We start from the raw sequence: 14419 nt of genomic DNA on the forward strand, positions 1-14419 counted from the left end.
AAAAACAAGAAGCGCCGCAATATGAAGAAACTCTAGGTTATCAACGACAAAGTATTAATGTGACAGGAATAAGGAATGACATATGGCAGTGAAGTAAAAATGAAACCGACACAGAAAGTTTGGTTCAATAGTTCAAAATAACTAGAAATGTGTCCATAGGACACGGGTGCCCTCACCGCGCCACTGTTGTCAATCCTTTGACTGCAGGTCAAATATTTTTTGAAATCTAAAAATCTTTTACTAAGTAAAGGGCAAGAACTTTACAAATACTGAATAAATCCACAAGCAAACCCCAAGGTGCATAAGTACACATGCTGACCAACATTCTTGTAAACTTTCAGGCCTACAAGTGAAATACTTTTTGAGCTATGCATGAGCAAGTTGAAAATTGCAAATGTATGCTACTGTAAGTTAAGGGCAATAACTCTAACAAAACTGAAAAAAAATCCACATGCAAAGTCCCAGGTGAATAGCTTCTCAGTGATGTGAATCATTATTCCTGTAATTTAGTGATGTTGATCATTATTCCTGTAAAGTTGGTTGATTCTAACTCAAGCACTCAAGGAACAAATAACAACATAATGGAACGGTTTTTACTAAGTCAAGGGAAATAACTCTACAAATACTGGATCAATCCACAAGCGAAACCCCAGGTGCAAAACTAAATATGCTGAGCAGCCTTCCCGTAAGGTTTAATGACTCTATGTCAAATCATTTTTGAGTTACATGCAACACAAGTTGAAAATTGCAAAAAATTTCTAAGTCAAGGGCAATAACTCTAAAAATACTAAAACTATCCAGACAAAAATTCCCAGGTGCACAACTGCACATGCTGATCAACATTCCTGTAAATGTCAAATACTTATTGAGTTACATGCGACACAAGTTGAAAATTGCAAAATTTTACTAAGTCAAGGGCATAAACTCTAAAATTACTACAAATATCCAGACGAAAATACCCAGGTGCACAACTACACATGCTAATCAACATTCCTGTAAAGTTTCATGACTCTAGGTCAAATACTTTTTGAGTTACATGCGACACAAGTTGAAAATCGTAAAATTTTACTAAGTCAAGGGCAATAACTCTAAAATTACTAAAAAATTCCAGACGAAAATATGCAGGTGCACAACTACACATGCTGATCAACATTCCGTAAAGTTTCATGACTCTAGGTCAAACACTTTTTGAGTAACGTGCGACACAAAAGAGAACGGACGTACGGAAGGACGGACGGACAAGGGTAAATCTAAATGCCCGCAATTAAAGTGGGGGCACAAAAATATACCAGATACCTGAGTAGCAATGTAAGGCTGTATTTTCATGTAAGTTACACACATGCCAACTTAAGTATCAATAGGTACTGAAGTTATTGAGTAGAAGCTGAAAATTCTACTTAGGCAAGTGACCTTGACCTTACTCCCAGATATCTAAGTAGCATTCCTTAGCTGCATCTTAATATTAGCTGCCTTCAAAGCAAGTCTGGTGTCAATAGGTCAAAGCCATCAATATGTCAAAGCAAACTCAAAATATTGCGTGAAATCTGAATTTATATTTTTAGCAACAGTGACATTGACCTTGACCACAGACATCTGGGTAGCAATTACTAGTTGCATCTTGATATAAGCTACCCACATATCAAATTTGCTACTAACATACATATTTTGGTGTCAATAGGTCAATCAAACTGAAGTTATTTCGCTGAAACTTAATTCCTAATTTTAGCAACAGTGACCTTGATCAAACACAATTGGGTAGGAATCCCAATCTGCCTTTTGATAATATAAGTTATTAATACACCAAGTTTAGCTTCAATAGGCTACATGTAACTCAAGTTATTGAGCTGAAACAGAATTTCTATTTTTTAGACACATTAACCTTGACATTGATCACAGACACCTGGGTAGCAAACTTAAGGAGTGTCTTGAAATACGCTATAAATAATTGTGTTGAACTGAGTTTCTATTTTCAGCAACTGTGACCTTGTAGGAATCCCATGCTGCCACTTGATATAAGCTTAACACATATACGTAATATAACAATAGGTCAAAGCAATCTCAAATTATTGAGTGGAAACTGAATTTCTATTTTCAGCAACATTGACCTTGATCACAGACATCTGGGAGCAATCCCAAGCTGCCTTTTGGTATAAGCTACCCATACACCAAATTTGGTGTGAATAGGCTTAAGCAAACTCAAGTTGTTGAACGGAAACTGAATTTCTATTTTAAGCAATGGTGACAATGGCCTTGATCACAGACATCTGGGTAGCAATCCCAAGCTGCCTCTTGATATAAGCTACCTAAACACAAGATTTGCGCCAATAGGCTAAAGCAAAATAAAGTTATTGCATGGAAATCAAAAGTTTGGCGTTTTCATTGAAAAACAATCATAACTAGAACTGCCACTATCATGGCGTGAATACCCCCGCATACCACTTTGTCAGAATCAACAGTGGCCATTTAGAGCTCAAGGACAACCTCCCTGCCAAATCTGAGGTTACTAAGCCAGTGCATTGCTAAGTTATGTATTCCACATGCTTCAAATGTGAAAATGTCAAAATCAATACATTGCAGAGAGGACATTCTTAAACAATTGAGAAGAAAAGCTATTTTTTTGTCAAGGTTCCTGTGACCTTGACCTCTGACCCAGTGACCTAAAAATAAATAGGGGTCACCTTATAGTCATGATCAACATCCATGCCAAATATGAAGACTGAGGGTCAAAGGAATCTTAAGTTAATGGGTGGACAAACTTTTTGAAGTCAAAGTCCCTATGACCTTGACCTTTGATCCAGTGACCTCAAAATCAAAAGGGGTCATCTACTAATCATGATCAACATCCAGGCCAAATATGAAGACTGTGGGTCAAAGGAATCTAAAGTTATTGGGCAGACAAACTTTTTTAAGTCAAAGTCCCTGTGACCTTGACCTTTAACCTGGTGACCTCAAAATCAATAGGGGTCATCTACTAATCATGACTAACCTCCATGCCAAATATGAAGACTGTGGGTCAAAGGAATCTTAAGTTATTGGGCGGACAAGCTTTTTGAAGTCAAGGCCCCTGTGACCTTGACCTTTGACCTGGTGACCTCAAAATCAATAGGGGTCATCTACTAATCATGACTAACCTCCATGCCAAATATGAAGACTGTGGGTCAAAGGAATCTTAAGTTATAGGGCGGACAAGCTTTTTGAAGTCAAGGCCCCTGTGACCTTGACCTTTTACCTGGTGACCTCAAAATCAATAGGGGTCATCTACTAATCATGAATAACCTCCATGCCAAATATGAAGACTGTGGGTCAAAGGAATCTTAAGTTATTGGGCGGACAAGCTTTTTGAAGTCAAGGCCCCTGTGACCTTGACCTTTGACCTGGTGACCTCAAAATCAATAGAGGTCATCTACTAATCATGACTAACCTCCATGCCAAATATGAAGACTGTGGGTCAAAGGAATCTTAAGTTATTGGGCGGACAAGCTTTTTGAAGTCAAGGCCCCTGTGACCTTGACCTTTGACCTAGTGACCTCAAAATCAATAGGGTTCATCTACTAATCATGACTAACCTCCATGCCAAATATGAAGACTAAGGGTCAAAGGAATCTTAAGTTATTGGGCGGACAAGAAAAAACCGATGGACAGCCGGACGGACGGACGGCCGGACGGACAAGCTGATTCCAGTATACCCCCCTTACAACTTTGTTGTGCGGGGGTATAATTACTAGTTTCCAGAAAGAGGCATTGCAATTTAATAAATTGGCATTTAATAATCAAGCTCTGAGCCGATTTAAAAATTAATTGACTGAAACTATTTAGAAATAGAATCACATCATTTTTTATTTTACGTTAGAAGTCTTCTGTAATTTACAGCCATAGCAACAATATATAAAAGTGATGAAGGTCAGTTTATACCATCTCTGCTGGGTCTGCCACTACTAAATCCGCCTTCCTTAGCAACCAAAAAACCCGGACTTTCTATTTCTGTTACAGAATGAGTGACATCAGTGACAAAAGCTGCCGTTTTCCACGACCAGTTAACAAAATCTCCCTCGTTAATAGTAATAAATGGTGTGTCATAGGCGTAGTAGACACCAAAATCTGAAAATATCCAAAACACAATATTCACATGTAAAACTGACACGATACATACTAGTAATATATGACAATTATTGACTGCTAATGAATCTGTGTAAGCTTTACTATTTTTATTTTTGAAATGTTTTTTTAAATGTTGATGCAAGAGAAAGTTTGACTGCAACCAACTAAATAAGGTATGAAAATATGTCATTTTAACATAAAACAAGAATTATAATCAAATACTACTTTTTACTTAAATTTCTGTATCTCACCCTTACGGAATATAGTTATTTATATAATAACATTTGTCAAACAATTACTGAGTTTTAAAAGCTAAATATAAGTTATATTGAGTAAAATTATTTTCTCACCTGGATCAACGCCCATGTTTGTTACTTGGTGGATTTTTCTTAAATCTTCAATTTGACAGAGTATCTGAGTGTTGGTTAAAGACAAGATTTCACAACTGACATTTTTGACAAACCCATGCCAATTTTGAAAATGCACAACCACAGCGTTAAAGTCAGTTCCAAATCCAGATCCGGTAATTGTCAATTTCGTTCCACCTAACACTGAACCTTGTAGAGGGTAAACATTTGTTATTTTTAAATCAACATTAACTGTTGGTAACTCGAAGGTGTTCCTGTAAATAAAGCAATGAGGAATCTTTTTTAGGATAATATAAACACAAATCAAACAATGTACAGGCAACAGTAATGACACATAAAATCTTTAGAATAACTATAATACTAGAATAAACAAATAATATATGTTTCGTACGCTTTTACGGCATATCCATTTGGAGTTTCTATTCTTAACTGTTGAATGCCTGGGTCTGCATCATGAACAGATATCACGATTTGACTATCCGACCAAGATATAATGGCTGCTTCACGTACGCCAATAAGTACAGACCCTTTGCTTGGAGGAAATGATGACCCAGATATAGTTATATTTCCACCTGAAACAACAATAAAAAAAAGCGAAAAATATTTTCTAAAAAATGGCAAAAATGCAGATTGATCATTTAAAACACTTTGAAATTCATATATTTATTTAATTTGATATTTTGTTTCAAAATTTGTATAAAAGGGAGGTCCCTCAGAAGCACAATTAAAACAAAATTACATGAAAATAGCAGAATTGGTTAGATTAAGTCTGCTAAAAAAAGGTATAAAGATAAAGCCTAACATCCCCACGTCCCTAGCACCAGCTTTAACAATACTCAATATTCAACACTGAAGTGTTGGAATCAATGAATCCGAAGGATCAGAAAATAAATTAACAACTCTAAAAGTGATATACTGGCAACATTTTACAGGTGATATATGGCAATTGAAAACTGCAATTAATTGTTACTTGGTGAATTGTACCTGTATATTCAATTTGACAGAGTATCTGGGTGTTGGTAAAAGACGAAATTTCACAATTGACCGCCTCAACCTTCACAACCACAATGTAATCATCAGTTCCAAATCCAGGTAAGTTTTAGATAATTTATAATAGCAAAGCAGACATAAATCAGGTATTTAGTTTGTACAATTGCCTGAATGCTAATGAAAGCATGGTGCTGAATCTTTTTCAATCATGCTGCATTTTATTCTATGTTCATCATTTTAAATAGCAGAAAGGTTTAAGTTTCTAAAGCAGAATTAAATATTTTTGGATGTGAATAGAGCATAATATACTATTACTAGTACCCCCTCACTTTTTTCATAATGCTAATTTCCCATAGGCCTCTGGGAGTTATTTTTACTGTTAATGCAAGTGTACCACTTGACTAAGAATTTTGTACTGTTACGAGTACATAGGTAACAGTAGTGTAAAATCGTGTCACGTGGTCCATTTTCCAAAATAAAATGAAATAAAATGGCCGCCATTTTTCTCTCGATCAACGTTAAACCCCGATAGGACATCAATTTCTTCTCTGGAGTAACTATGACACTCATAAAATTTAGTTGTTTGCACCCTGGTTTTGTTTTTTGTTTAATAGTCAAAAAGTGAACATCCGTTTTCAACGGAAGTAATTGCAATGTAAGTAATTATGTGTCAAACTGGAACACTGCAGATGATTTAAGCATGCAACAAAGGATTATTTAACAATTTTAATCAGTGAAATGTTACAGATATGGTGGACAGACATAGGAAATCATCGTTATATTGTCAAAAACCATGCTAAGAATATTCTGGAAACAGAAGGATCAGATTTCACAGATCATAACTGTGTAAATGGGTAAGTGTTTTGTTTTCTAAATAAAACCTAGCTTATTGTATGTTTATGATTTGTAGATATCATCACTTGCTTAAAGAATAAAAGAAAAAGAAAACTTCTCAAGACGGCCTAAAGTACATTTAAAACTTAAAAGGTATTTTTGTTCAGGGTAATAAAATAAATAACACATGGGTTTGTGAGTAACAGTAAAAATATCATCCCTTGTAAAAATACTGTTACCGAGGCGTACTTTCCTCGGGATGATATTTTTACTGTTACCCACAAACCCATGTGTTATTTATATAATAATAAGTATCAAAAAAAATTACATTACCTGTCACACCTATTGTTGATGGGACGACACTGCTTACTAAAGCGGTTAGTCCAAAATCATATGTATATCCAGAATAACTTAATGAAGAAGATCCCTGATGAACGACCACATTCCAAGTACCAGCAGATGTCTAAAGATTGCAGAACATGATAAGAATTTAAAAGGAAAGAATTTGTAATCTTATAATTTCTAACAAAGATGTCAACATTGTTGTAACCTGAAAAGTTGGGCAAAGAAAGTTTAGAATATTTAAGTTGTCATTTTGGGTATTCAGACACTTTGTTTGAATTCGAACATCCTAATAAAAAAGAGAATTCAAATTAGATAAAACTAGAATTGTGTTCATAGGACACAGATGCCCCCCCCACGCCACTGTTCTGTCAATCGTATGACTCTAGGTCAAATATTTTTTGGACTACATGTGCCACAAGTTAAAAACTAAAAATCAACAAAGGGCCATAATTCTGTTAAATTTGGTTGCAGCAAAAATTCCTTCCTTTACTACCATCTACACATTAAGGTTGTTCATCCCTGGAAGTTTAAGCAAAATTTGCCATCCGGTTTAAGAGGAGTTGCGTTCACAAAATTTCTACATAGTTTATAATGAAAAAATCAACATGGGGCCACAATTCTGTTAAATTTGGTCACAGCAAAAATTCCTTCCTTTACTACCATCTACACATTAAGGTTGTTCATCCCTGGAAGTTTAGGCAAAATCTGCCATCTGGTTTAAGAGGAGTTGTGTTCACAAGATTTCCGGACATACGGACAGATGTACGGATGGACAAGTGCAATGCTATATGCTCCCACTTTGTGGGGGCATAAATATGTGCAACTATATTGAGTTTAGATGTAATTTACCTGATGTCATTTAATGCTTTATTGACGTCATATCTGGTGTCATGACACATAAGTATTCCTTTTTTTATTGTACATTTATCTTGTAGTAATACACTTTATCACATATCAGTGTATCACTTTTTGCAACTCTAGCATAAAAAAGCACAATTAAAACCCCAAATCTTAAATGAGAAAAAAGAACCACTAGGGACCCCTTTTGACCCTAGGAGCCTAATTTAAAAAATCTCTCTCTCGAGGACCACTTAATGATGTTACATGCCAAAAATTAAAGCTCTATATAGGCCTAGTGGTTTTTGACAAGAAGATTTTTTTTTTTAATTCCAATATAACTCTATGTAAAACTGATGACCCCCTGGTTGGCCCCTTTTCACACAATATGCATAGTTTGAACAGTTTTTGTAGAGGATCACTAGATAATGTTAAGTATCAAATATTAAAAGCTCTAGGCCTTGAGGTATTTGACAAGAAGATTTTCCTATATAACTTTATCTTAAATTGATGAGCCCAATAATTGGGTCCCTTTTGACCCTAGGGGCATTATTTGAATAACCTTTGCAGAGGACCATTTGATAAAGTTACATACCAAATATCAAAGCCCTAGGCCTTGTCATTTTTGAGATTTCACTATATAACTTTATATAAAACTGATTATTAAGCTTGCAAGTATGACATTAAGGTTACAAATATGACATTAGGTTGCAAGTATGACATAAACATTACAAATATTACATAAAAATTGCAAGTATGAAATTCATGTTACACATATGACATTTAGATTGCAAGTATGACATTAAGGTTACAAATATGACATTAATATTACAAATATGACATAAAGTCGCAAATATGACATTAAGGTTGCAAGTATTACATTCATGTTACAAATATGACATTTTAGGTTGCAAGTATGACATTCACGTTACAAATGTGACATTTAGAGTGCAAATATGACATTAAGGTTAAAACTATGACATTAAGGTTGCAAGTATGACATTAACCTTACAAATATGACATTAAGGTAGCAAGTATGAAATTCATGTTATAAATATGACACTTAGGTTGCAAGTATGACATTAACATTACACATATCACATTAAGTAGAGAATAATGACTTTAAGAAAAGTTAATTCTTACCGATTGTGGAACCAAACACACAATTGTATCTGTATGTCTAAAAAGTATATAACAAATCTTGCCGTTGATTGTTACATTTGCTCCATTTTTGTAACCAAAGTGCTTGAAACCAAAACCACTGATTGTTAGTTTAACACCACCTTAAGATCAAAGAAAGTGATACAATCACCACATGTATATATTTAAAAGGTTAAATTTAATTATTCTTTGAATTATTTCAACACGTAAAAATCTAGAAATTTAAGTCATGAAAAATTGATTTTTTCCTGTTTTCTTCTTCATAAAAAATGTGCTGAATTAAAAATTACGATTCCTTCTGTCAAATAAGAATATTTTACAGGTCAAAAGGTACTCAGTGATTGAACAGATACATTTCTATATGAAAAGATGACACAAATGAAGAGTATATTTGACGTGCGACGTGAGAAAACCAGTCATAATGACTCGACAATAAATGTGCATCACTCTTGTTGCGTATACACAGAAATGATTTTTTTATCATGTGCTATTGAGTTTTTTTTAAAGTGTTTTATCTTTGAAATTCAGAGGAAAAATTATAAGATGGAGGAGGAATTAGAAGTAAGTGTCTATAATGTATAATTGATGAAAACCAACAACAAGAAATGCCGAACGACACATGCGGCCCTTTCTAGCCTTTGACTCACATTATTGGTTATATTGTTATAGAAACTTGCCATAAATGGGTATATAGAAGTGTTTAGTTATGAAAAAAGAAAAATAATGAAGACTTTGTGATAGTTTTCAAGATAATGAGCGGAAACCATTCTGACATTTAAGGCCCCTGTGACCTTGACCTTTGAACTAGTGACCAAAAATCAATAGGGGTCATCTAATAGTTATGACCAATCAATATAAGAAATATGAAGACTTTGTGATAAATAGTTTTCAAGATAATAAGCGGAAACCATTTTGACATTTAAGGCCCCTTTGACCATGACCTTTGACCTAGTGACCCCAAAATCAATAGGGGTTATCTACTAGTTATAACCACTCAATATGTCCAATATGAAGACTTTGTGATATATAGTAACCAAGATAATCAGCAGAAATCATACTACCATTCAAGGCACCTGTGACCTTTACCTTTGACCTATTGACCCAAAAATCCATAGGGGTCATCTACTAGTTATGGCAATCAATATGTGAAATATGAAGACTTTGTGACAAAAATTAACCAAGATAATGAGGGGAAACCATTCTAACATTTTAGGTCACTGTGAACTTGACCTCATGACCCAAAAATCCATAGGGTTTATTTACTAGTTATAACCACTTAATACGTGAAATATGATGATGTTGTGATAAAAAGTAACCAAGATAATCAGCAGAAATCATACTACCATTCAAGGTCCCTGTGACCTTGACTTTTGATCTAGAGACCCAAAAAACCAATAGGGGTCATCTACTAGTTTTGGACAATTAATATGTGAAATATGAAGACTTTGTGATAATCAGCTTTCAAGATTACTGTAACCTTGACCTACTAACTCAAAAATAAATAGGGGTCATTGACTAGTTATCACCAATCACTATGTGAAATATGAAGACTATGTGATAACTAGTTTTTAAGATAATCAGCAGAAACAATTCTGGCATTTAAGGCCCCTGTGAACTTGACCTTTCACCTCGTGACTCCAAAATCAATAGGGGTCATCCACTAGTTACAACAACTCAATATGTGAAATATGAAGATTTTGTGATAAATAGTAACCAAGATAATCAGCTAAAATCATACTACCATTCCAGGCCCCTGTGACCTTGACCTTTGACCTAGTGACCCAAAAATCAATAGGGGTCATCTACTAGTTATAACAACTCTATGTGTGAAATATGAAGACTTTGTGATAAATCGTTACCAAGATTATCAGTAGAAATCATACAACATTCGCGGCACCTGTGACCTGACCTATGACCTAGTGACCCCAAAATCAAACGGAGTCATTTACAAGTTATGACCAATCACTATGTGAAATATGAAGGCATTGTGATTATTAGCTTTCAAGATAATGAGCGGGAATTATACTACATTTCAAGGACCCTGTGACCATAACCTTTTACCTAGTGACCCCAAAATCAATAGGGGCTATCTACTACTTATAACAACTCAATATGTGAAATATGAAGACTTTGTGATAAATAGTAACCAAGATTATCAGCAGAAATCATACTACCATTCAAGGCACCTGTGACCTGACCTATGACCTAGTGACCCCAAAAACAATAGGGGTCATTTACATGTTATGACCATTCACTATGTAAAATATGAAGACTTTGTGATAATCAGCTTTCAAGATAATGAGCTGGAATCATACTACAATTCATAGAACCTGTGACCTTGACCTTGGACCTAGTGACCCCAAATCAATAGGGGTTATCTACTAGTTATAACCACTCAATATGTCAAATATGAAGACTTTGTGATACATAGTAACCAAGATAATCAGCAGAAATTGTACTACCATTCAAGGCCTTGTGACCTTGACCTAGTGACCCCAAAACGAATAGGAGTCATTTACTAGAAATGACCAATCACTATGTGAAACATGTAGACAATGTGATAAATAGTTTTTAAGATAATCAGCGGAAACCATTATGACATTTAAGGCCCCTGTGATCTTGACCTTTGACCTAGTAACTCCAAAATCAATAGGAGCATCTTCTAGTTATGACCAATCAGTATGTGAAATATCAAGACTATGTGATAAATAGTTTTTAAGATAATCAACGGAAACCATTCTGACATTTAAGGCCCCTGTGATGTTGACCTTTGACCTAGTAACCTCAAAATCAATAGCAGTCATCTTCTAGTTATGACCAATCAGTATGTGAAATATGAAGACTTTGTGATAGTTTTCAAGATAATCAGCGGAAACCATGTGGTCTACCGATGGACCCACATTAGCAAAACAATAATACCCCTCTTCTTCGAAGGGGGGCATAAAATCTTATTACATCTATGCATGTTTACAAATTATAATAAGAGCATAGCATTGATAATCTTTTATTGTTAGTAGTACCACACTGACATTTACATTATAGAATCTACAGTTTACTTACAGTATACAATATGCAAAAGAATAAACTAATTGGCAACTCCGAGTGGTGCCTTTATATAGAACAAGAATTTGTAACAGAGTTACCAACGTCCCCTGCCTCGGGGAAGTTTTATATGAAGCATAAATTTGTGCTTTTTCAAAAGATTGAGGTATGGATCTCAGGGCTTTCAGTTCCAGATTATGATCAATGCTTTATCTGCAAATGCAACAATAAATTTACAAGAATTTGTAACAGAGTTACCAACGTCCACCGCCTCGGGGAGGTTTTATTTGAAGAATAAAATTGTGCTATTTCAAAAGATTAAGGTATGGCTCTCAGGACTTTCAGTCTAAAATTATGATTGATGCTAGATCTGCAAATGCAATAATAAATTTTTTAAAGAAAGAAAATGTTACCTTGACCTTGGAGGTCTAATTATTGTGATTATTTGTGCAAAGTATTTTTAAAATCCCTTGATCTATGAAAAAATAAGGACTGGACACAAAATATACCCTATAACAGACTATGTAAATCTTTGACCTCTAAGTGTGACCTTGACCTTGGAGGTAGGAACACAGTTGTTACGCATGACATATCATCTTATCATTGTGACTATTTGTGACAAATATATTCAAAATCCCTTGATCCTGGAAGAAGTTATATATGGGACACAAAATATACCATATAACAGCATCTGTTAACTTTTGACCTCTAAGTGTGATCCTGACCTTGGAGGTAGGGTTGCCGGTGTTGTTCTTGACATATCCTCTTATAATTGTAACAATTTGTGCCAAGTTATTTCAAAACTCGAAGAAGTTCTAGATTGGACACAAAGTATACCCTAAAACAGACTATGTTAATTTTTAACCTCTAAGATGACCTTGAGCTTAGAGGTAGGAATGCAGGTGATGCATATGACACATCCTCTTATTATAGTGACTATTTGTGGCAAGTATTTACAAAATCCTTTGATCTATGAAAAAGTTATGGACCGGACACAAAATAAACTCTATAACAGACTATGTTGATCTTTGACCTACAAGTGTGACCTTGACCTTGGAGGTAGGTGACCAGTTGTTGAGCATGACACATCGTCTCATTTTTGTGAACAATTGTGGCAAGTATTTACAAAATCCCTTCAAAGATAAGAAAGTTATGGACCGGACACAACATATACCCTCAAATAGACAATGCTGACCTTGAATGAGCAAGTGCGACCTTGACCCTGGAGTCACGGGTCTTATTGTTGCTCATGACACATTGTCTTATTATAACAAACATTTGTGCCAAGTTATTTTAGTTTCCTTTGATAAATGACAAAGTTATGGACCAGACACGAAAGTGTGACAGACAGATGGACGGACTGAGGGACGGAGCCTATTTCTATATCCCCCTTTTTTCTTCGAAAAGGCAGGAGACAATTAAAGAAATAAAATGAAATGAGGAACTTAAAAATCTATCATGTTAAGCTTTGACCTCTAAGTGTGACCTTGACCTTGGAGGTGGGGACCCATGTTTTGCGCCTGACATATCATCTTATCGTTGTGACTATTTATTATTTATTTTCAAAATCCCTTGATCTATGAAGAGGTTATGGACGGACACAAAATACACCATATAACAGACTCTGTTAACCTTTGACCTCTAAGTGTGACCTTGACCTTGGAGGTAGGGATGCAGGTGTTGTACTTGACATATCATCTTTTTTTTGTGACTATTTATGCCAAGTTATTTCAAAATCCGGAAGAAGTTCTAGAAAGGACACAAAATATACCCATAAACAGACTATGTTACTTTTTGACCTCTAAGTGTGACCTTGAACTTGGAGGTAGGGATGCACATGTTGCGCATGACACATTGTCTTATTGTAGTGTCTATTTGAGTAGTGTAGTGTCTATTTTGCTTTTTAACAGACTATGTTAATCTTTGACCTCCAAGTGTGACCTTGACTTTGGAGGTAGGTTACCGGTTGTTGCGCATGACACATCGTCTCATTATTGTGAACAATTGTGGCAAGTAACTACAAAAAATCCCTTCAAAGATAAGGAAGTTATGGACCGGACACAACATATACCCTCAAATAGACAATGTTGACCTTGAATGAGCAAAGTGCGACCTTGACCTTGAAGGTAGGGGTCTGGTTGTTGCGCATGACACATCGTCTTATTATAACATACATTTGTGCCAAGTTATTTCAGATTCCTTTGATAAATGACAAAGTTATGGTCCAGACACAAAATATACCCTGTAACAGACTATGTTAATCTTTGACGTCCAAGTGTGACCTTGACCTTGGAGGTAGGTGACCAGTTGTTGCACATGACACACTGTCTCATTATTGTGAACAATTGTGGCAAGTATTTACAAAATCCCTTCAAAGATAAGGAAGTTATGGACCGGACACGACATATACTCTCAAATAGGCAATGTTGACCTTGAATGAGCAAGTGCGATCTAGACCCTGGAAGTAAGGGTCTATTTGTTGTGCATGACACATTACTTATTATAACAATCATTTGTGCCAAGTTATTTCAGATTCCTTTAATAAATGACAAAGTTATGGACCAGACACGAAAGTGTGATGGACGGACGGACAGACGGATGGAGCCTATTTTTCTTTCCACCTTTTTTCTTTGAAAAGGTTGGGGACAATAAATTAACATTGTATTGTATTGAGTTTTGCTTTCATAATTCATATATTATCTACAATAAGTTAAAAAACAAATTTCGAAAAAAATGTCATTAGG

General features: G+C 35.1%; 1 protein-coding gene across 2 annotated transcripts in view; it reads right to left on the bottom strand.

Annotated features, from left to right (window-relative positions):
• The window catches only part of LOC132754507 (fibrocystin-L-like), a 193667-nt gene that overhangs the window by 108833 nt on the left and 70415 nt on the right, over nt 1-14419 (bottom strand). For both annotated transcript variants that reach the window (XM_060745147.1, XM_060745148.1), the window contains 5 exons: nt 8616-8755; nt 6624-6753; nt 4858-5038; nt 4449-4720; nt 3913-4098 (listed from right to left, as the gene is read on the bottom strand). In XM_060745147.1, coding sequence (XP_060601130.1) covers nt 3913-4098; nt 4449-4720; nt 4858-5038; nt 6624-6753; nt 8616-8755 — 909 coding nt within the window. The remainder of the gene's footprint in view (nt 1-3912; nt 4099-4448; nt 4721-4857; nt 5039-6623; nt 6754-8615; nt 8756-14419) is intronic.

This window comes from Ruditapes philippinarum, unplaced genomic scaffold (genome assembly GCF_026571515.1).
Source record: "Ruditapes philippinarum isolate M1 unplaced genomic scaffold, ASM2657151v2 ctg402_1_1_1_1, whole genome shotgun sequence".
Lineage (NCBI taxonomy): Eukaryota > Metazoa > Mollusca > Bivalvia > Venerida > Veneridae > Ruditapes > Ruditapes philippinarum.